The sequence below is a fragment of the Lissotriton vulgaris genome, chromosome 11 (genome assembly GCF_964263255.1).
Source record: "Lissotriton vulgaris chromosome 11, aLisVul1.2, whole genome shotgun sequence".
NCBI lineage: Eukaryota > Metazoa > Chordata > Amphibia > Caudata > Salamandridae > Lissotriton > Lissotriton vulgaris.
In genome coordinates, this window is record NC_141699.1 from 123313901 (window position 1) to 123336813 (window position 22913).

General features: G+C 43.8%; 1 protein-coding gene across 2 annotated transcripts in view; it reads right to left on the reverse strand.

The window, feature by feature from the left end:
* Positions 1-22913, reverse strand: part of BICDL1 (BICD family like cargo adaptor 1) — a 327422-nt gene that overhangs the window by 71779 nt on the left and 232730 nt on the right. For both annotated transcript variants that reach the window (XR_015300878.1, XM_086942877.1), the window contains exons 5-6: positions 16628-16807; positions 12727-12945 (exon numbers count right to left, since the gene is read on the reverse strand). Coding sequence is in view for 1 of the 2 variants with exons in the window: in XM_086942877.1 (XP_086799003.1) it covers positions 12727-12945; positions 16628-16807 (399 nt within the window). In the remaining variant the exon portion in view is untranslated. The remainder of the gene's footprint in view (positions 1-12726; positions 12946-16627; positions 16808-22913) is intronic.

Sequence of the window (22913 nt, forward strand, 5' to 3'; positions counted from 1 at the left end):
TTATGTAAGAGGGCAACATTTGAACACAGTCCTGTAAAAAATAGTCAATATATTGAGAGGCATTTTCCAATAAGCTGTTATTTGCCGAAATGATCGGTCTTCCCAGTGGCTTCTGTGCATCTTTGTGGATCTTTGGAATAAAGTAAATATTGGGGACTGTAGGGTTGCCTTTCCTTATGAATTTGTATTCATCCATAGTTAAGAGTCCCGCACTTTTCAACGCCACTAATTTTCCATAAAAATCATTATAAATTGCTCTCAGTGCCAACACATTGCTTAATCAATAACATGCTCTATCATTCAATTGTGACAGGGCTTCTTCAACATATTCTTTTTTCGACCATAAAACAACGTTTCCCCCTTTGTCAGGGTTTCTAATGACAACATTGTTTATTTTTTTGTAATTCTGATATCAGCTGATTGTATTGCCAATTTCTTTTGTTTGATTTTCTTTTGGTGTTTTATATTTTAAAATTCAATTTCTTTATTTCATTTGTCACATGTTTATTGAAAATGAATATATATATATATATATATATATATATATATATATATATATATATATATATATATATATATATATATATTCACTGAAAAAACCATAGGTTATAGACCATATATAGTTAGGGATTAGCATTTAAAAAACCTTATTTTATTTGCACAAAACCATTGAAATTCCATATATATTTAGTTGCACTAACTATATATCGCGGACCCGCAATCCACTGCTAATGATGTCACATATTACATCATTCATGACATGGTCAGTGACATCACTGATGACATCACTGATGACATCTCAAATGACATCACTGATGACATCACTGATGACAACACCCAGTGACTGTATGTTTCTGTAAAGTTAAAATATGTCTTACATATTGAAGAATGAGTGGATGTATAAGTGTCTGGATGAAGGATTTAGTAGGTGCATGACTGACTGTATGAGAGAATGATTAAATGTGTCTCACTGAGTGTATGGGTTAGTGATTAAAGTGTCTTAATTTGGCAATCATTATTTATGTTGTTCTGTAAACTGCTGCATGTTTAAATCAGTAGCTATATCAGTAACTATATGGCTTATTGAATGGTTGCCCAAGTATTTGTATGGGAGACTGAGTATGTGTGTGGGTGGCTGGGAGGTGTATAACTCTGTGCATAGATGTTTGAGCAGTTGATTCCCTAGGTGAATGGGTTCAAAAGTGCATGTAGAAACAGCTGTATGGACAGTTGACTGTGTGCATGAGTATATTGGTGAGTGAATGGATATCTCAGTGCTACATGTCAAAGTAAGTACATATGTAAAACACACTCCATGTGAGAGTTGACATATATATATATATAACTGAACATAAGAGCCAGTGAATGTGTGAGTGGCTGTATGAATCATTGTGAACTTGTATCAAGGATTGTATAAGAGAGTAAATATGTGTTACTATATGTTTGAATAAGTAAGGTGTGTATAACTGTATAGTTGAGGAAATGGAGATGTGATTGATTCTTTGCATGACTGACTAGGTGTGTGAGTAACTCCATGGATGTGTGACAGTCTGTGAGTGCCTGTTTACACTGAGTGTATCTAAGGTTATATTAGAGTCTGAAGATGTATTATCACATAAATGATATCATCAGTGGTGTAATCAGTAATGTCAAATGAGATGTCAGTGATGTCATCAGTGATGTCATCAGTGATGTCATCAGTGATGTCATCAGTGATGTCATTTGAGATGTCATCAGTGATGTCATCAGTGATGTCACTGACCATGTCATGAATGATGTAATATGTGACATCATTAGCAGTGGATTGCGGGTCCGCGATATATAGTTAGTGCAACTAACTATATATGGAATTTCAATGGTTTTGTGCAAATAAAATAAGGTTTTTTAAATGCTAATCCCTAACTATATATGGTCTATAACCTATGGTTTTTTCAGTGAATTTTCAAGGTTTTGTAAATGCAAATTCCTAACTATATATGGTCTATAACCTATGTTTTTTTCTGTGAATTTCATTGGTTTTTTAAAAGCTAATATCTATAGCTGAAAAATATATTCTTTATTAAGTGACGTATCACGTAGCCCGTGAGACGCCTCATGATGCATCGCATAACCGTGACGTATCGTCTCTGCAGCGCAAACCAAACCCAAAACGTAAGCGCGCCAGAACACGCTTAAAGATATATATATATTTTTTTAACCTTAATTAGACAAAATCCACACGTGCACATATCACAAACGTTCAAAAAACACAATATGTCGGACTCCCGTTACGCTGCCGGTTAGCTGCCCAGTTAACGTACCAGGAAGCACCTTTACCGCGAAAAATCTCAATTTTTTTTTTCTTTTGCCCCGCAGGGAACTTTAATAGCCCCCTCATCAATCCTAGGGGTTCAGGAGGGGTCTGCCTTAGCCCTTTCATTCATTTACACCTTTTATTTTTTCCACCTCTTGTCTCTCGATCCTACCGAGAGACAAGATGGCGGCCGCTCCGGACTGTTTACAATGTTGACAGCCAATCAGCTACTCCTCAGACTCCGGTTACACTGCCGGTTAGCTTCCCGGTTAGCTGTCCGGTTAGCTGCCCGGTTCGCGTACCAAGACGCGTCTCTACGACGAAAAAATCGGATTTTTTTTTTTTTTTTTTGGCCCCGCGTGACTTTATAATATCCCCCTCATCAATCCTATGGGGTCAGAAGGGGTCTACCTTGCCCTCTTTCCTTCATTTCCCCCTTTGTTTTGGTCTCCTCTTGTCTCTCGATCCTACCGAGAGACAAGATGGCGGCCGCTCCGGACTGTTTACAATGTTGACAGCCAATCAGCTACTCCTCAGACTCCCGTTACACTGCCGGTTAGCTTTCCGGTTAGCTGCCCGGTTAGCTGCCCGGTTCGCTTACCAAGACGCGTCTCTACGGCGAAAAAAAACGGATTTTTTTTTTTTTTTGGGGCCCCGCGTGGCTCTATAATATCCCCCTCATCAATCCTAGGGGGTCAGAAGGGGTCTACCTTGCCCCCTTTCCTTCATTTCCCCCTTTGTTTTGGCCTCCTCTTGTCTCTCGATCCTACCGAGAGACAAGATGGCGGCCGCTCCGGACTGTTTAGAATGTTGACAGACACTGGAGGGCCAATCAGCTTCGCATCGCAAAGTTCCGATACGCGAAAAGTTCGCTAACCGGATCGCTGCCCGGAGCGCTGTTACAGATATATATCTTGATTTAAACGTTAATTTCTCAAAATCCACTGAAGCACATATATTGAGACCTAGCAAAGGCACATCGGGCTAACAGTCCCTACAATTTTGCCAAGTTTCGTGGAAATCCATTCAGCCGTTCGGGCTAAAAGTGAGTCCAACCGCCCTATGGAAATTAACATGGGAAAAACGCGTTTTGGGACCCCCCTTTTTTCTCGGCCCCCCCTTGACGACCCCCCCCCCCAAATTTCCAGGAGCTGCTCAGAAACAAAATGTGCCATTTTCCTGAAAATTTCAGCCGATTCCGTCCACAAACGCCAAAGTTATTAGACATAGAATTTTCAGAAATCCCATAGGGAAAAAATCCTAACTATATATACCTACTGGCGACCGCCAGTAGGTAATATATATATATATATATATATATATATATATATATATATATATATATATATATATATATATATATAGAGAGAGAGAGCGAGAGAGAGAGAGAGAGACTTGTTGCTGCAGGTACATCTACACTCAATGCAGGTGTAAAATGGAGACATGACCTTGCAAGTTTACAAAAAGATCTTTCCCTTCAAGATATGATGATGATGAAGAATTTATAAAGAACAACAAATACCCTGGGGTGTCTAGGCGCTGCCTTTAATGTATACAGATCAGGATGGAGTAGGGTATAAAAATTATGCGTTAAACAACCAGATTTTAAGGCCCTTTCTAAATTTTGGAAGGCTGGACACTTTTTTTTGCGTGTTTGGCAAGGACTTTCATAGGCTGGCAATTGTAGCTGTGAAACTCTTACCACCCCACCTAGCCCTGCTGACTCTAGGAACAGTTAAGATTCCAAGATCTAAGGATTCTTGAGGGAGTATGTGGCTTTAAACATTTCGCTAACTGCATTGGCCCCAAGTTGTTGAGAGATTTAACACCTTCAGCGCGGCGCAAATTCTCGCGCTGTGCTGAAGGTTCTAATGAGCCAACGGGCTCATGACGGAATGGTTCCGTCATGAGCACAGGCCAACCGACGCTCATGACGGAACCGTTCCGTCATGAGCATCGAAGGGGTTAAAGGCAATGCATAGTGATTTAAATTGGATTCTCTTGGTAACAGGTAGCCAGTGAAGACGAACTAAGGCTGTGAAAACTGAGTCAAACTTAGAAATACCTAACAATACTCTTGCTGCTGCATTCTGAATCATGTGTAGTTTTTAATACTACGCTTAGGAGCACTGGAAAAGAGGGTGTTACAATAGTCCAGTCTTGAGGATATCAGCACCAATACCACCGTTTTTCTCAAGTGTTTAGGTATTGCCAGAAGGATTTTCCTCAACATTTTCAAGATAAAAAGGCACGCCGTGGTGGCCAAGTTGATTTGTGCTTCAAAGGACAGCTTTGATACGATTGTTCTGCGCCTTACAGTAGATGAGAATGGATCTTGAGTACAATGTTGCTTAACACTGTACTCATAGGGAGAGATTTAGGCTTGTCTTGAAGGACAGCAGACTGGTTTGCCTCCAGAATCAAGAGAGCAGTACTCTGGCCTATTAGCACCAGTGCTTCCAGAGATCCAACCTCGTTTGGCTGATCCAGTTTGTGTGGCACAGAGGGCAGTAGCAGTAAAAAGATGCACTTCTGTGTGGCAAGTGTAAAATCAGGACTACCAGCAAGTAGGTCTCGGCCCCTGGTATGGGTGGGAGAGATCCAGGGTTTGTACTTAAATTCCCACGTTGAGTTCAGGGAAACTCAGTTTGATTTACTGCAACATGATGACTGCGATTTCTTGGTGCTTTTAAGGAGAGGTTGCTGTCAATGATGAATTTAAGATATTTAACATTTGGTGAGTGTTGGGGAATGAATCTACTTAAAGCATTACTGGTCCAGTTAACAATTAAAGGATGAGAAATGAATGAGGTGATAGCTGTCCCGAACCTTCTTAAAGATGCATTTGTCCTCAACACACGAGAGGCTCATTTTATAATGGCTCATATGGAGGACTTTGAGTAGAGGTTGAAAATGAAGGGACCGATAATTTATGCTAGAGGTACTCCACAGGTAACTGTTCATGGCTGAGATTCAAATCTGTCCGTCTGGATGAACTGATATCTGTAAAAGAGACAGCCATTTAATGGGTGAAGTTCCATGTCTCAGAATCCTACATGTCTTGCTGGGATAATGATCAAAGATTAAAGATTGAAAGTGTCAAAGGCAATCGAGACGTCTAGCAGGATTTAGAGTGGTTGTCCTTATCTGGGAAGGGAATCTTCCATGACCTCAATTCTTGTTTCATTTGTGTTGCAGTGTGGCCCGGAGGCAGTTTGATAGTCGTGCAGAAGGAGATGTTGGGTGCTGATTTTCATTTAGTTGAAGATTAGCAAATGTGGCCGTTAATTAGCAGAATCTGAAGGTGTGTTCTATATGTGTTGGAGAAGACGCCTTATGTGACAAAGACAATTACTTTGTTGAAGAGGGGTGCAAGGAATATTCCAGTGAGTAATTTTATGATGGTGGAAGTCAGGATGCCTTACTTCAATCAATTGTGTGTAAGAGTTGCAAGAATCTTTGTGAGTTTCATCTTTGCGGCTGAGCTAAAGGCGGTTAAGTAGAGATTGTTTGTCGTAACATGGGAGGAACAGTGGCGGTCTGCTTAGTTTTGTGGTGTTTGGAATTATTTGTCTTGTATATGCAGAATTTGTTTAGACCCTTGCACTTGATGACTGAGTGAGGTACGGATGGGTCTGTAAGAGGGCCGATGCAGTGCTAAAGCATTTTGAAAAGGGCTTTGGCTTTCTTGGAAGGTTCTGTAAAGGTTGACATGTAATACGTTGATTTGGTTGAGCTGGTGAGATTTTGTTGGGCTGGTTGAAGAGCATATAGCTCTAGTTCTTGTTTTATGATTTTGATTTAGTGACATTTTCTCTTGACAGACAGGCAAATCCTTTCTTGTTTAGTCACAAATTTGAGACAACAAAATTATTAAAACAATCAACTTCTCCATATTTACATGAAACATAGTAAAAAAAACATAAAAAGAGATCATACTTTAAAAACTGCTAAAATAATATTCACATTTTTATAGTAAGTCATTTGAATTCTTGATTATTTTAGACATACACAAGCATCACTCCACTACACATTGAAATAGAGCAAAAGCTATGAATTTATTACGGATAGTTACATCGAATATAAGAAACAATATGTGTCATAAAGTAAATGATCACTACAGAGTTAATAAAGTTTTACAAAACTACTAAAAAGAATTAAAAAAAATAAAACAGATCAATTAATTTTCTGGATTGGTTAAAAGTGCATGTGCTTTTCCTACAGGAAAGATGCCATTACAGATAAACAGCAGATCTAAAAATGTTAAACAAGGCATGGGCAGAGCAGGGCAAACAAACACAACAACAAAAGTCAATGATCAATCCAGAATCAATATAGTTTTTTAAAAAACTACAAAACAAACGTAAAGATTTTAAAACAGGACCTTTCATTTTCTGGATTGCTTAAAGTAGCACATGCTTTATCTACAGTGAAGATGCCAATATGGATTCACAGCAGCTTTAAAAACTTAAAACGAAGCATGCGCCGAGCAGAACTGACAAAACCAACATGCTCAAAATCTTGAATTCCCTAAGTACATAAATTACATATTCACTCATTACTGATATATCTTTCCTAGGTTCCTGTAATACACCATAAATGTACATTTGAAGTTTAACAGGAAGCATCAATATTCTGACTTTGTGCTCTATATTCCATTTCAAATACGGTTGCGTTCTCTTCATTCTACAAGTAGTGTGAACCAAGTCGCCTCTACAATTCAAGTAGGGAAGAAGCCATATCTCATTCCATGCTAAGTTCTGGACTTGAATTTTTAAGAAATAACTTAAGTTCTGACATGGACTTGGACGCTAATATCGCTTGATTTTGTTTTAAAAGGTCTAAAGCAGCATGCAAATTCCTCCTAAAAATGCTATCTTGCATTTGCTCAATAAAAACATCTCTCTAGACTAACCTCCTCAAAGAGTTGCCATCCAACTGAATAAACCAGAGGCCCCAATGTAGGACTGCCAGCAATATAATTACAAAACGATTTACAAGACCTAGTTGTACATGCAAAGCATGTGTGGAGGCTAAGGTATTCAAACTAAAGCATCTGTAAATAATTTTTCCCTCAGTGGAATCCATAAAGGCCCAACTGTTAATTGACTAGACCATCTCCACATATGATAGTATGGGGAGATTTTTTAACGATATGACTGAATTAGAAAGAAAAAGTGTCTACGACATTGGGCATTATAAAATGTTCTCTGACCATTAGTACAGCATAATGCTTCAGTGTGCACATGAGAGGTGAAGTTCCTTTCTAATAGATTAGAGCTAAAAAAATCCTTAAGTATGCATATGACTTCCCCTCCAGTTTTTCGATCCACAAGTGACATGTGTGCTTTGTTTTCTTTAATTCATGCTTGCCTTTAAAAACTATGGAGCATATTATTAAGAAAGGCGATAAAATTATCGCCGCTTTAGCGGCAGGAAACTGCCGCTAAAGCAGCGTTAATGGGCTTGATAATATGCCCTTGTGAATTCCCATAGCAGCCCAGGTTCAAGTGTTAACCTGCTTGATATAAATATTGCCGCTTTAGTGGCAAAAAGTACTGCTAAAGCGATATGGCCCTTGCTAATATGCCCCCTAGTTTTTACCAAAGGCGTGTCCATGTATGAGTTTAATATGTATCTGTAAACGCAGGTGTGTACTACAGATCTACCTCTCTGGGATGTTCACCAGAGAGCTGTCATCGCAGGTGTATATGACGAAGTCATCGTGCAGGAGCATACCACAGGCATGTCCCTGCAGATGTATACTGCAGATCTGTCTTTTCAACTGTGCACAGGCGGTTTACCCCCGCATGTGTATTTCATACTTGTTCTGACCTTAAAGGTGTTTACCAGACATCTAGATTAGCTCATGAATACCACTGACATGTCCCTGCAGGATCATACAGTGCACTTATCTCAGCAGATGTATGCTACAGATTTGTGTAGACATATACTGAAGATATACACCTCTGACTGTATACAGAAGTCACCGAAGATCTGCCCCTTAAGGTGTACACCATAACCTACCACAGCAGGTTTTTATTGTAGAGTTGTCCTTGCAGGTGTTTACAATACTCCTGACCCTGTGTGTTTTACAGGAGATCTGTTCATCTGGCCCACAGGTATTTACACATGGCTACAACCCGTAGTGGTTTATGGAAGACCTTCCCCCACCAAGAGCATAAAGTAAATCTTTCCCTGCAGGTGTTTACTGCATACCTTTTCTTGCAGTTGTATACTGAAGAACTGTCCCTACATGTTCCCACTAACTTCCCCATGTTTATCAGAGACTTGGCCCTCTAAACCTGACCCTATAGGTAGGTAACTAGAGATCTGACCCTGTTGGTGTCCCTTCATGTGTTGATTGAAAACCTTTCATTAAGGTGCTTACAAAAGAGCTATTTCTGCTGGTGATTACTGAAGCCCTATACCCACAAGTGTTTACATTATACTCACCCCAGCAGGTGTTTACCAAAGACACATCCCTGTAGGTGTTTGCAATAGACCTATCCTGACCTATTCATAGGTCCCCTAAATAAGGGGATTTCCTTCAAAAATGCCATAAATTGATGCCCTCAATGTGCTGGGATTTTTCTGTAAGTGCATTGGTGATATCTTTGGTCTTTTTCTGTCAAGGACCACCAGGTTTGACATGGGGTACTTAGACAGATTGGGTGCCTATGGAAGTGGCTTCCAAAGCCTTTTACCCTACATTGGGGCCACCACAAAGGTCTTCCCGACAGCCAGGCAGGCAATGGCTCCCCTGGTGGGAAAAGCTCTTCTCTGACCTCTAAATAATTTGTGGAACTGAGAAAAAGGTGGAAGGCACATTCAGCAATATTTGACACATGTCCTGTTGCCATCGTTGTATGACATTATAACGCATGCTTTTACCCAGCATGCCGTTACAATGCAAATGTTTACACCGACTTGCTGTCGGGGTGTGCTGGATGTTGGAATAGTATAATTTACTATTCCAACTCCAGTGTGTGCAACAGTAGGGAAGGTGTTGAGAGTTAAATCCAACACCTTATACCCTCTGCAACAAGGCATTTGCATTGTAACAGCATGCGGGGTAAAAGCATGTATTGTAACACATGCATTGTAACGGCTGTTTCCCGTTGCCATCTTCGCCTAAATGAATCCATAATTCTCCTTATTCTCATTTTATGCTTTCACAGGACCCTGTATGTTTATATGACCCTACAGGCTTGCCTACATCTGGAGAGACTAATCTCATTTTAGAACCGCTTGTGAAAGTCTTCTATTACACTGTTGAAAAACGAGGAAGCATCAGTGAGGCCTGCACAAATAACAGGACTACATTTGTCCTTCACTGGGAACCAAACACCCAATTGTAGCGCCTGACTCTCAGAGGGTAGCGTTGCAGAGCACTCTGAGGCTTACTCAAGGAGGTGGTGTGGGCTACTAATCGCCATCACAGGTGTGCAGCAATAACACTCAATAATTGATTGTCCAGTCTGTACTTTGCTTTATAAAAGGAAGAGTACATTTATTAAACACACACCACTCAATACTATGCACCAATTTACAAATATACATAAGCTGTTGGAATTACTTTGGGACATTGCATAACTTCTCCACCCCTCCCGCAGAGGGTGGGGTCTAGTACCACCACACCCAGGTATGCAGATCATCTTGCCCCCCCAATGCAATTAGTTGAACATAACCTCGATCGAGGGCCCTGCGCACTGGCACCATCCCAGTGGCGTCCCCCCATTATCTCAACAAGCATTAAACAGGGATACACCTGCCTTGGTGACACATGACCCTGATTGAGCATCTCCTACTGCCCATAAAGTATGCACCTCTACATCTTAAGGGCTAACAGTCGGGGTTCTTCACCTAAGTGCAGCAGCAAGACTACATGCTTACACACAATTTAGAATGACAGTACTCAGCAGATTTGGGTATCAGTAGAATGCTTTGCAAATACAGTCCCTAAAGGCATCACGGATGAAATCACAGAACTACGCCTACTCAGCCAGACATGCTAGCAGGAATGTCTGCCAACATAACCCCACTTTGCTTGTGACATGCCTTACACCAGTACTTCACATTACACATGTGATTTTCAATCCCTCTAAAAGAAATTACAATCGTAAAAGCATTTGTGGTGTAATTACACCTCTTCACCTCCAGGGGATGCCCTTCTCAGACATCCCCATCTCAGACTTTCATCCCTTGGAACACTTTTCACAACATCCCTAGCTGTAGAACAAAGGCTCCAGCTCAAGAGATGTTTATATGTTGGCTGCGCCCTTGAGGGGGTTATTCTTTTAGTGGGTTCTGTGTAGGGTTTCTGAGTGTGCAGGAAGAATGGCGCCTGGGCTGGCTGCGGTGATTCGTTAATAAAAAGTTCTAATAGTACGGCGGTGCTACGGGTCAGAGGAGACCCCTAAACCTCTGTAGGGAGTGACAAGAGCTCACCCAATGAATTGAACAAAAGTTCCGTGCACTCGTTAGGTTTAGAGTTTGGTCAAGATATTCATAGTAAGTAAACAAAAGCATATAATGAAACAAGGTTGACAAGTCTGAAAAGTTTCTTTCAAGTGAAATGTATTTAACCTTAACAAGTAGGAAGGAATGGTAACATCAAGGCAAACAATCAGCCTGGTCTTAACCATACTCTAAACCTAACGAGTGCACAGGACTTTTGTTCAGTTATTCTTTTAGGTCCCTCAGACACTGAGAGTGGGACTTTTCATCTTTGTGCTGGGGGAGACTGCGTTGTTTCTGCAGCTCCCCCCGCACCTTTGCACTCATGTGGTGGTGACAACGTCCTCCTGGGGCCACCACAAGCAAAGAACACGATGTTTTCCCTTGCAGGCCGGGCCTGGCCTGCAAGGCATTATGGGCTTTGTTAAATACTTGATGAGCGGCTCTCCCGCTGCTCCAGGGAGAGCCGCAATGTGGGTCTCGGGCTGCTTCTTGGGCCTCGTTGGGGGGCCCGGTCCCATCCGGACCCACAGGTGATTAAATGCCGCTCCTCATGTCCGGGTTGAGGTCCCGGTCCCACCCGGAACACCCACTTGCCTTCGGGTTGGAGGGCAGCCTGGGGAGCCCAATCCTGGCTGCCTCCGCCGCTCCCCGCACGGCCAGCACCCTTGTGTGCTAACGCGGGAGCCGGCTGTGCACTTCTGGTCTGCCCCCTCCGGCGGCCAGATGCGCGGACTCCAGCAGTCCCGTCGGGACCTCAGGGGAGTGCGGCGGCACTCCCCCAGCCTTCTCCTCATCGTTGCGGTCTCCAAGAGGGTCCCATTCTGCAGGGAGCTGTCTTCCCGTGCTCCCTGTGCCAGCCTATCGCCTGTCACCTCTCCTGAGCTACTCTTATGATTGCCCAGTGGACCAGGCGGCTGCTCACGGGTCCTGGACTCTTCTCTTGGCGCTGTTCAGGTTCCTGGGACAGTCAGGGGGCTGCTCCTTCCAACTGCCCATAGTGCCAGGCTCCAGCACCTTCTGCCTCTGCAGATCACACCCCAGAGAGAGCTTCTCTTTCTGTGCAAGTACTTTTTAAAAGTTGAGTAGGGGCTGGCAGGAAATCTCTGTGTGTCCTATCAACCAGCGGCACCTCACTTCCCTGCCCCTGCTCCCTCCTTCTTGTCCAGTGTCTCTGGCCACATGGCTCCCCTTCCCCCAGGGCTGCCTTCACCTTGGTGCAATTTAGTGCCTGGCACCCAGCGACAGCGGTTGATGGATTAGCTTGTAGCTCCACCTATCTCCCTTCCTTGGAGGGAAGATCGTTGCTCAGAGAAGAAAGGGCATTGATCTTACCTGCCAGGGCCAGACCCCAGCCAGAGACTCAGAGAAATATGACATTTCTGGACGACCCAAAGCAGTACAAATAGGACTTTGGACTCTGCAGAATACTTATTTTCACCTCCACTACAATGGAATTTAGTGCGTGCCTGGAATCTGTAGGCCTTGTGGAAGTCATTTTAGCCATGGGCCCCACATCCCCACAGGGAATAATGAAATGAAAACACAGTAAAACACACTGACTTTCCCTGGCATGTTTCTTTCCAGTGTATAAAGCCTATTCCATGTCACCACCCAATTCTGCATACGTCCTGCCACACCATTCAAATTGTACTCGCTCCTCGACTGCGCACGCTAGGAATCTCCCCTGCGCAGCCCCTACACAGGTCTCTTGTAAACACCTACAGGGATGTGTTTGTGGTAAACACCTGCTGGGGCAAGTATAATGTAAACACTTGCGGGTACAGGGCTCCAGTAATCAGGAGTTTTTTAGAGGCATGTCAGCGCAGGTGTTTACATAAAACCTGCCCCTGCAGGTGTTTACCAGAGGCTTGTCTCTGTAGGTGTTTTCCAGAGTTCTTCCCTCCATACATCCATCAGGTACATTTCTCTGAATCTCTTCACTGGAGACAAGACCGTATATTCAGAATTACCGTTAAGTCGCTGCCGTCCAAGATGCTCACGATGAGTTGCTTGAGTTCGCTGAGGGCGGTGCGAAGGCTGCCTGCAGGGACATCTTTAGCCGAAGAGGTTTCTGATGATTCGTCCATAGATGAGTCTGTGGACACAGCCGAATCTGCGCTGTCATTGCCCCTCAGTTGCGAACATATTGATCGCACTTGGCAGTAGGCTTCCCAAAGTTGCAACTTCAGCTGGTAGGAGAAACAAGTGGCATATTAAGAAACTGTGTGACACAGGCACTCATCAACCTCATGAAGAGGGCAACAACAGGGGGAGTTTCTTAGTTATGACAACACACACCAGTTCAGAACCACCCTGAAGGCATTTACCAGCTGGTAGAGATAACCAGAGATTGCAATAACTGCTGACTGAGACCCACCTTGAAGGTGATACCATCTGGTCCAGACCTCAAGTGTTGCCAGTAAGATCTGACAGAGAAGTTCAGCAATGACAGTGTCCACTCCTAGACACCTGTGATGACTGTAGGACTCTCATTCTATGACTTTCTTGATCATGTGAACCTAAATAGGCGAGGCTGGTAGATTAGATCAGAGAGAGGGGTGAAGGATGGCTAGGGAGGATCCTAGTTAACCGCAAGCAAGTGTAAAGGGGCCCAGTGGGAATTAGCCAATGGATGGGATCCTTTCAAAATCAGAACTTCTCCTGGGGATAGGCTGACAAGTCCCTCCTGAAAGCCATTCATAATATGAGCTAATGAAAGTCTGATGGAAAAAGGGCAAATGTAAGAAACCTCGAGACAATGAGCTCTGGCAAGAAGATTTGGAAAGAAGAAGAAGGAAACCATATTCCTGAACTCCCACCCCCTTCTCCACCCATAGAATTATTTTCCGCCACCCCCACTGACTAGTTCCCTCCTGAACACAAGAAGATTCTGCAGACTTCACAGCAACAGATTTTTTACAGTCAATTTCCATATTCTAATGATTTGGGAATTTGGAGCATTGTGCTGCAGCACATGGACAAGGCAGCACTGTGTAGAGTGAGAGCTGTACTCAAGGAACACCCTCCAGTACTTTATTTCTAGTGTTGACAACTGACAAAGGGCAAAGCCACCTAAAATGTATAACTTTGCAGCATTAACACATCTTATGGGCAGACATATCTTATGTTATTGTGCTTGTTCCTTCTCTGAGCCTGGTTTTATTTGGTGCGAGGATTTAATGCGCAGCAAGGTCACACTTTTTTAGTAAATTGAAAATCTACCATTCTTTTTGCATTGACCCTGTTATGCCCTCTTAGAATAAATAACAGAGTAGGCTGGTGCTCTGCAATGCAGAGCCACGTTGCACTGCCCACCTGGGGAAACAACCTTTACAATGTGGTCATTAGACCGCGATACCTTTACAACACTTACTACAACACTTACTACGCTTACAACTTACTACGCAAGTCATTACATCAACTTGCAGTAGATGGCGCTCTAACATAAGGAATAGTATAATTTACTATTCCAACACCTTCCCTACTGTTGCGTAGGCTGGAGTTGGAATAGTAAATTATACTATTCCAATGTTAGAGCGCCATCTACTTCAAGTCGATGTAAAGAGTTGCATGCTAACGGCATTGCGTTGTAACAACGAGGTCACTGTAACAACTGGGTTGTTACGGAACGCAATGTAATTGCATGCGTTGTAGCATGCTATATTCCTCTCCTGACTAATTTTTTGCACCAGAAAGTTGACTGGAACTGCTGCATGTGCTGCTTTGAATTGAGAAATGCTGCTTAGTGTGGTGCAAGCATCTGTGCTAGAGTACAATATAGGGGTGAATGTGTGCTTTACAAATACACATGCTATATTATGTTATGGAACAGACTCTCAAGACAGGTTAACCCCTCTAATCAGGAAGGGGGTCTAGCTCTCTCTAACACTCCTCAGTATTTCTGTGTCCGAGTTTTTGCTAAATATAGCGGCATTGGCACAAAGTTCCCCTAAATAATTCAGCCGAGCATTCTTTGTCCTCTGATGCACCCTGACTGTGCCTACATTGTGTTCCCTGAGTATCTGACCTCTCGTTTCAAAGTATTTCATTGACCGACCAGAAAAAACTAGATCTATCTCACAGCCCCATATTCTGTGGATGATGGCGTATCTACATGTCTTCTTCTAGACATTTAATCACGCCTGTTTGAGTGACATATGTCCACACCTCCCTCTTCCCGCGTGTGCTCATCGCACAGAGGTACTATTACCTCAAGTAGGTTAAGTAAACCTCAATGGACTCAGCTCTCCCTTCCTCCCCAGTACTGTGCAATCTGTTGTGATAACCCTTCGCCATTTCCCCTCAAACCTCCAAATCACATGTATGATCATATATACATGTCATAATATCTAAACATACCATAACCTCCTCTTCATGGTCACGTAAGAATCTACACTTCCTCCTGCTTCTCTTTTACATTTACTCCTGCTGGGTCAGGGACACAGATCTCTTTAGTGCAGCTGGTGCAGTGACACCAAGACCCAGGGATGTGAAAGACCCACTGCAATCTAATCACGCCTTTCTTCTACTGCCCAGCTGAGGTGGAGGAGCATTGTCCTTGCTTGCATTAGGGTTAATGGCCTTCTTGCTACACACCTGAGTCTGGTCGTACCTTCACATTATATAAATGCGCTCACAGCTCCGGGGCGCCCAACACAGATGCAAATGTATCGGCTCCAAAAATGATTTAGTGGTATTAACTTAGATGCATTTACATAAAGGGAATCTAAGGCCCTGATTACAAATGGTGTGGGATAGGGCATGGTATTTCCCATACCCGGTAAATACTGTCATCCCAGAGGGTGACATTTACAGCAAGTGGTAAAAACCTTCTGGGCCATATTATCAAGGAAGGCCGATACATTATCGCCGCTTTTATCGGCAGGAAACTGCCGCTAAAGCGGCGATAATGGGCTTGATAATATGCCCTTGTGAATTCCCATAGAAGCCCAGGTTAATACCAGAACATGGGCTACTATGGGAATTCACAAGGACATATTATCAAGCCAATTAATGCCGCTTTAGCAGCAGTTTCCTGCCGATAAAAGCGGCGATAATATATCGCCCTTTCTTGATAATATGGTCCACTGTTTTTAGTTTTTAACTTAGAAATAAGGCAGAACATGCACCATCAGTATTTAGTACTCTGAAGCATGCATATTTTGCCATTTTTATGGGCCTTTTCTCATGGTATATTTAAGTAGGTTTGACCTGCCATAGTCTATTAGGGGAAAACTGAGAGGGTGTGATAATTATCAGACAACTCCAAATTCCGATCCGTGTGTAAACTCTTGTTAGCAAAGATATCACAAATGAGCTGTGAACTTGTAAACAGAGCCCTGATAAAAAATATTATTCCATTGTGAAGTATTTGATGCAGGTGGTAAATACCTCCTATCATAAATTTTCAAATTGAAAATGAGGCATAACATACAGAACCTGCATTGAACACACCAAACAGAGCATCTCTGCTTTTTTACCCGGGCACATGTCCGTGATAAACTCTGGGAGGTTTGACTTGCTAGAACATGTCAATGGACGATTGCAGAGGTACAGTGTTTATTACAGAACTTGGAAGTGCAATGCCTGTGCAAACTCCAGTTTGTGCAATGGATCAAGGCTAAGATGTAAGGTCTTCATGGAATGGTCCTTGCATAAACACAGCTCGATGAAGAGACACAATGTTGCTTTTGTTTCTTGAGAACTCATATTCAGTGGCTATCCTGAAAATCCGGCATGGATCTCAAGGACCTGTCGGAATACCCCGCCATAGGAATATTTTTTTATTTATAAAGTTTTATATAGCACGAACAAGATCCTAAAGGATATCAGAGCGCTTTACAATAGGCAGGATAGGTGTACTATTCGCACCTGAACCCGCTCCTGCTCCTGCTCCTCCGCTTCCATGCTCTGCTCAATCTCTGACAACAGCGAGGTACTATTGCTATTGAAGTTCTGCAGGTTGCGCTCCTCGCTTAGCTCCTCCAACTTCCGCTGCAGCTGGCGGGATGAGAGGCGCAGCTCTTGCAGCTCCTGCTGGCTTTGGCGTAGCTGTGGAAAAAAAGAGGAACAGCAATGTTATATGATGTCCGTTGTTTTGTTACTTGAAATGACAATAAAGAAATATAAAAATAAAAAACGTAATTTAAAAAAAATGCCAGTGCTGGTTGTGATTCACAGCCTATTAGATAGAGATGGTTTGCAATGGTCGCACCACGGCTCCCAAACTTCTGTGGCAACAAAAGTGGGAGTGTAAACGAGGGTGAGAGACAGGGTTACAAAACACGCTATAATACAGAGCTATATAGTGGGTTCAGAGATAAAAAATCTATATGTACCTTGCATATTTACACCGTTTTACCTTTTTCGAAAACAAAAAGTCATTCTCTTAATTAGTGAACATTTCTATTAAACAGTTTAGTTGAAGTGTTTTCTCAGTAATGGTATTCTCTGAAAGAGTTTTCCTGTGAATTTGCTTGCAACCCCCTCCTATTTGCCTTCTGTGTAGTAGAGTCCCATGTGCTGTCTCTGAGGAGTATGTGATGTTACAACGCGATCAAAATGATCGCGGTATGTAACATCGCTGTTTTTCCAACGCAGGTTGCTACAACGACTTGCGCTGGAGGGCGCTGGACTTAGGAATAGTAAGATTTAGTATACCAACACCAGTCTACGTACTGTAGGGAAGGTGTTGGAATAGTAAATCTTACTATTCCTAAGGTTATAGCGCATGCCTGCCTATAGGAGTGCCATAATGAGGTGAACGATCTGTGTACACATGTTTTAGCCATGAATGCCGAAGTTTTGGGGGGAGGGGTGCCTTTTGGGGAGTTGGGTAGTAAACTGTGTTAAAGATACTCGAACGAAAAAGCAGATCAGAATATCCTGCCGTGCAGTCACAGGGCTAGGTTCAGGACCTGGCTTCTATGCTACCAGCTACCGCCGCCCGGCCCTCGGGTTGTGGGCTGATGGGCCGTGTATACAGAAAAATGTACTATGACGTAATGTAGTTGTTCTCCTGTGACCGTTGACGCAACTGTTATATGCTATCATTATCTGCACCAAAAATAAAGGTTTAAAAAAAAAAAAAGGTTATAGCACCATCCAGCGCAAGTCGATGTAATGCTTGTGGTAATCACCACGATGTAAAGGATATTTCCTGTCTCTGAGGTGGTGTGGCCCACCTCCTGTCTGTCCCCGGTGTAGTAGAGTCCAATGTGCGGTCTCAGAGGAGGTGTGGCCTAACTCTTTGTGCTCTTAGTGTGGTGCCCAGTCATGTGCTGTTGCTATTGGGTAGACAGAGATCTATCACTATATTTTTAACTCTGCAGGTCTTTTCATAGGTCTGTCTGATGGTCCTAGTCTAGCAAAGGTACGTGTGATCCCTGCAGGTTTTTCATAACTTACACCTTGGTTAAGTGCACGTCTCCTCAAAGCATCTAGGGGCATATTACCAAGAATAAGCGATAATTATCGCTAAGCTTGGTTAGCGGCTATAATTTTATCGCCGTGCTTCGCCTATTTTTATCGCTTAGAAACCTTGCTTTTATCAAGGTTTATCTCCTAAGCGATAAAAATCGGCCGAAATGCATGAATATCGCTGAAAAGTCCGCGATATTCAAGCATTACCGAGCTAATGCTCTTAGCCATGTTATCCACCTACCATTGGATAACATGGCTAAGAACTGCTGTGGGCAGGCGTTAGCTTTTGGAGATATTCGCGCTTAGCGCGAATATTTCCAAAAGCAGGTAATAGGAGATAGCGATGTTAGCGACTGTTTCCAGTCGCTAACATCTTGGCACGCCCACTTTGCATGTCATTAGCGATAATTATCGCTGACATGCAAAGTGGGCCCCAAGATGATCGCTATCTCCTACTAGCTGTTGCTAACTGGTGTTAGCGACAGCTAGGTAATAGGGCGATAAAATTATTGCCGGTTTAGCGGGAAAAATTCCCACTAAAGCGGCGATAAGGCCCTTGGTAATATACCCCCTAGTTTGGTTCTACTGATACTTATGGGTGGTGATAAAATGTCACTTCGTCTGGGGCACCAACAATCTGTGCACCAGCTCTGGAAGTCCCTTGATTGCGGTAGTATCAGTGCAACAGCAGTAAAGCAGAGGATGCCCTGTTACCCGATGTAGGAAAGTGCCTCCTTTCGACCTGGTCACCCCCACTTTTTGCCCTACTTCTGATGCTTTTCGACTGAAAGTGCACAGGGTCCCTGCTAACCAGGCCCCAGTGTCAGTGCCCCTTCCATAAATCAAGGCACATGTTCAATTGTTCACCAATTGGCAAGGACATTAGCACCCCTGGAGGTCCCTAATAAATGGCACCTCTGGTACCTAGCACATGGGTACTGAAGAGGGTCCCTAAGGAATATACCATGTATTATGCCACCCTATGGGGCCCCACACACATTGCATGCAGATGCCATTGCAGGCTGCGTGAAATGGTGCAAACTATTTTGAAAGCACGACAAGGCACACTCTTTGTTTGCCATGCCCACACACATTGCAAATACTATATGTAAGTCACCCCTACAGCAGGCTTTGGAGCCCTAAGGCAGGGTGCATTATATTATATGTGAGGACATATCTGCATGAGCAGAACCGCCCCTGTGATGTCTGGTTCCATTGCCACGATATTGCAAGTATTCATGAAGCCATCTTAAGTATATGTGCTGGGCATTGGTCATAATGGCTTCCCTGAAAATAAGGGTGTTTGGTATCAAATACCTCGTCTTCACAAATCCATACTTATGCCAGTATCAGATTTGTCCTGGCGTGCACCCAGAGGGCACTTTAGACGTTTCCCCTGAATCCTAATAGTCTCTTAGGGACTCATTTATGAGGTTTTGCCGTAAGGCAGCGCAGCAGGCCTTCCTACTGCGCTTCCCTACGGCAAAAGAAAAGAGCAGGAATGCACCTTATCTATACGATACGGCGCATTCCTGTCCTTTTCCCCTGTGCCGGTGCACAATGGGCTGCCTGATCTAAATTTAACGAGACACCTGTAATCAGGTCCTTAATATTTGAGTGTTTTTTCTTTTTTTAAGTACACATAGGCCTGGATTCATTATTGTTCATGCAATGCATTTCTGCATGAAAATTTGCAGCGCTGCATTGCTCCAAAGTGGAAGAATTATGCAGGACCCTATTCAGCAGGACTTGTGCACTGATGATGTCATTGGTCTAAAAAAAAGCTGTGTTTGTATCATAGTGCATAGGAGATGCACCAGTGCCTCAACGGGAGGACAACTGCCCAGGGGACTTCAGGTGCAGCTTTCAGTGCGATTTCGAACACGAGGACAACCCTCGGATGTGTAATTTTGTTGCAATTGCACATTTTGTGCCTGGGAACATCAAGCCATGCTCTGCTTTCTCCATGTTCGTGCTTGGGGCCTCATTTATGAAAAGTGACGCATTGCTGCATGAAAACAGTGATGCATCACTTTTCATTGCGCAGTCCTTGCGACATGGTGGATGCGTCATATTTACAATATGACGCACCATGTTGCAAGGAGTTACAGATATATCAGTATTTCTGACGTATCTGTGGGCGCAAAAATTACGCATTGCTGGAGTGTGTCACAAAAGTGACACAACTTCAGCAATGGGCAATTTAACATGGGCAAGTCCCATTTCAATGTGCCTGCGTCAGTCTCACGCCTGTGGTGAGGCAGGGGTAAGATAATGACGCATTTGCATCCTGAAAGTGACGCAGTGAAATCTCATAGATTTCACTGCGTCACTTCTATGAGGCTTACTTGCGTCAAAACGCCCACCCTGCATATATTATACCTGGTGTAGGTATAATGTAGCGCAGAGGTTTACAAAGTGACGCATCTACCTAGATGCGTATATTTGTAAATATGACGCATCGTGGCACATTTTTTACCTTGCTGGTGCGTCACAAAAAGGGACGCACCAGCAGGGCAAAAGTGACGCACGGCCTCATAAATGAGGCCCCTGGTTTCCTTTGGCATAAACATTTCTCGCAGCCCGATTACGTTATTTTAGTAGCTCCAGCTTTACGTGAAACCTATAGGTGTTTCTGCTGTTCCACCCATTTACGCAAATGCTCCACACGCAAAAATATTTTGGCGCAGAGCTAAAGTCAATTTTCTGCGCAAAAAAAGGTTTGTGCATAGAAAATTACCAATGGTGCGGTTGGCACCACTCTGCACCGCATAGGGATGCCATGGGTGGTGTGAATATAATAAATTAGAGCAGATAGGGAAATGAGTTGGCTGTGAGAAAAGATGTACTGTCCAAGATGAAACATTTTGTAAAACTGGAAAGCCCCCATTCAAACTCGGGTTTCCAGGTCTGACAGCTCACTGACAATTTTTCCACCAGAAAAGAGTTTCTTAAACGCTCACTGACGTGACTCAATTTTCCTGTAACAGCCCACGTGTGATATGCTGCGATAATTATATTATTATATAGCTGTGTACCTCTTATCCGGAATATGCACGCTGCACCCCCCGCGCGCCACATCTCGCGATGAAATAAGCGCGTTTCTGCTTCACTAAACATGAGTCAACGCTGATCAAAAACCGGACCACTGACTGGAACGCATCTCTTCAGCCACAATGCAGCCCCCGCCTCCTTTGTCATGTTTTTGTCCTCTTTGAAGGTCAACGGGGAATTAATGAGTGGAACTGAGTGCTGAAGCTGCATTTTTCAAAGCAGCCAAGGGCTTTAGATGAAAGGAACCAACACTCCCAGGCTGAGCTCTAGAGCCTTCCGGGTCACGCGCGAGCGGCGCGTGCACTATAGGCAGGGCTTTAAGTGGGATGAAAAAACTAGGGGGTCTCTCAAAAGGGCGTGGTCTGTGTAATTAAGGGCGTGGCTTAAAACATGTAAACTAAAAATCTGTGTTTAGCACAGTGTGCCGCCCGACTTGTATTTTGCTGTTACTGTCATTCCGTCCAGATATATGATACAAGTCACATCATACCTACAAGTCAGGACTACTGGCTTTGTCAATTGTTGCTAGTTGCATAAGTAAATAAGCAGCAACTATGGCTTGTATATCATATTGAAAACACTTCCACTTAAAGCCCTGGTGGTGACACCACAATGTTGCTGATCCTGAGATTCAGAAAGAGAAGAGAAATCCAGAGAGATAATGACACTCTCTATAGGATTTCCCTTTCCCTACAACGCTCACCACACGCACATCAATGTACCTGCTGTCACTGCAGTCTAGAAAAAAAAACGGACCGCCTGTGCCAGGGTACAAAACAGACCCGTTTCGAAGGTCCCGTTAAAAAAACTGCCGGTGCTCAGCACCCGTGAGACCCGGCCCACTTAAAGCCCTGACTCTAGGCTTTTCCTTTGCATCCTGGGAGTTAATCAAGCCTTGTTCATCCAGTTATAAAATCAAGCCTTGTTTACCCTGTTATAAAATCAGGACTACAAGTCCCAAAATGCAAAGTGAAAACCTGGACTGGATGAGGTACTCACGGACTGACCCGGGAAACCTGAGAGCTATGGGAAAAGAAGCAGGTGTTGAGGGACAAAGCATCTCTGCTGATGATTATTGTAAATTGATACTTGTATAGCGCACTACTCACCTGCAAGGGTCATATTTAAAGCCTAGCCAGGCCTAGCTGGCCCAGTACTACTGTATCGGCCCATCTCAGCCACGCCTAGCTCCGCTTAGCTTAGTCCGCCCTGCCCAGCTCAGCCCTCACCTGTGCACCCGGTGGCTGATGGCTACGTCCAGCCCTCCCTGCGTACCCAGTGGCTGATGGCTAAGGCCAGCCCTCTCCCATGTACCTAATGGCTAAGACCAGCCCTCCCCGTGTACCTGGTTGCTGATTGCTAAGGCCAGCCCTCCCCGTGTACCTGGTTGCTGATTGCTAGGGCCAGCCCTCCCCATGTGCCTGGTTGCTGATTGCTAAGGCCAGCCCTTCCCTGTGTGCCCGGTGGATGATGGCTAAGGTCAGTCCAGCCCTGTGTAATCGGTAGCTATATCCAGACAATGTACGTTCAGGTCAGCCCAGTTGTGTGGCCACTGACAGGTAGTTTGGATCAGCCTAGGTCTGTGTGTCCAGTGACCGGTGGCTAAAGGTAGCTCAGTCCTAACATCTGAAGTCAGTGGCCAAGCACCAGACCAGCCCTGCCCTTTGGACTCAGTGGGTAA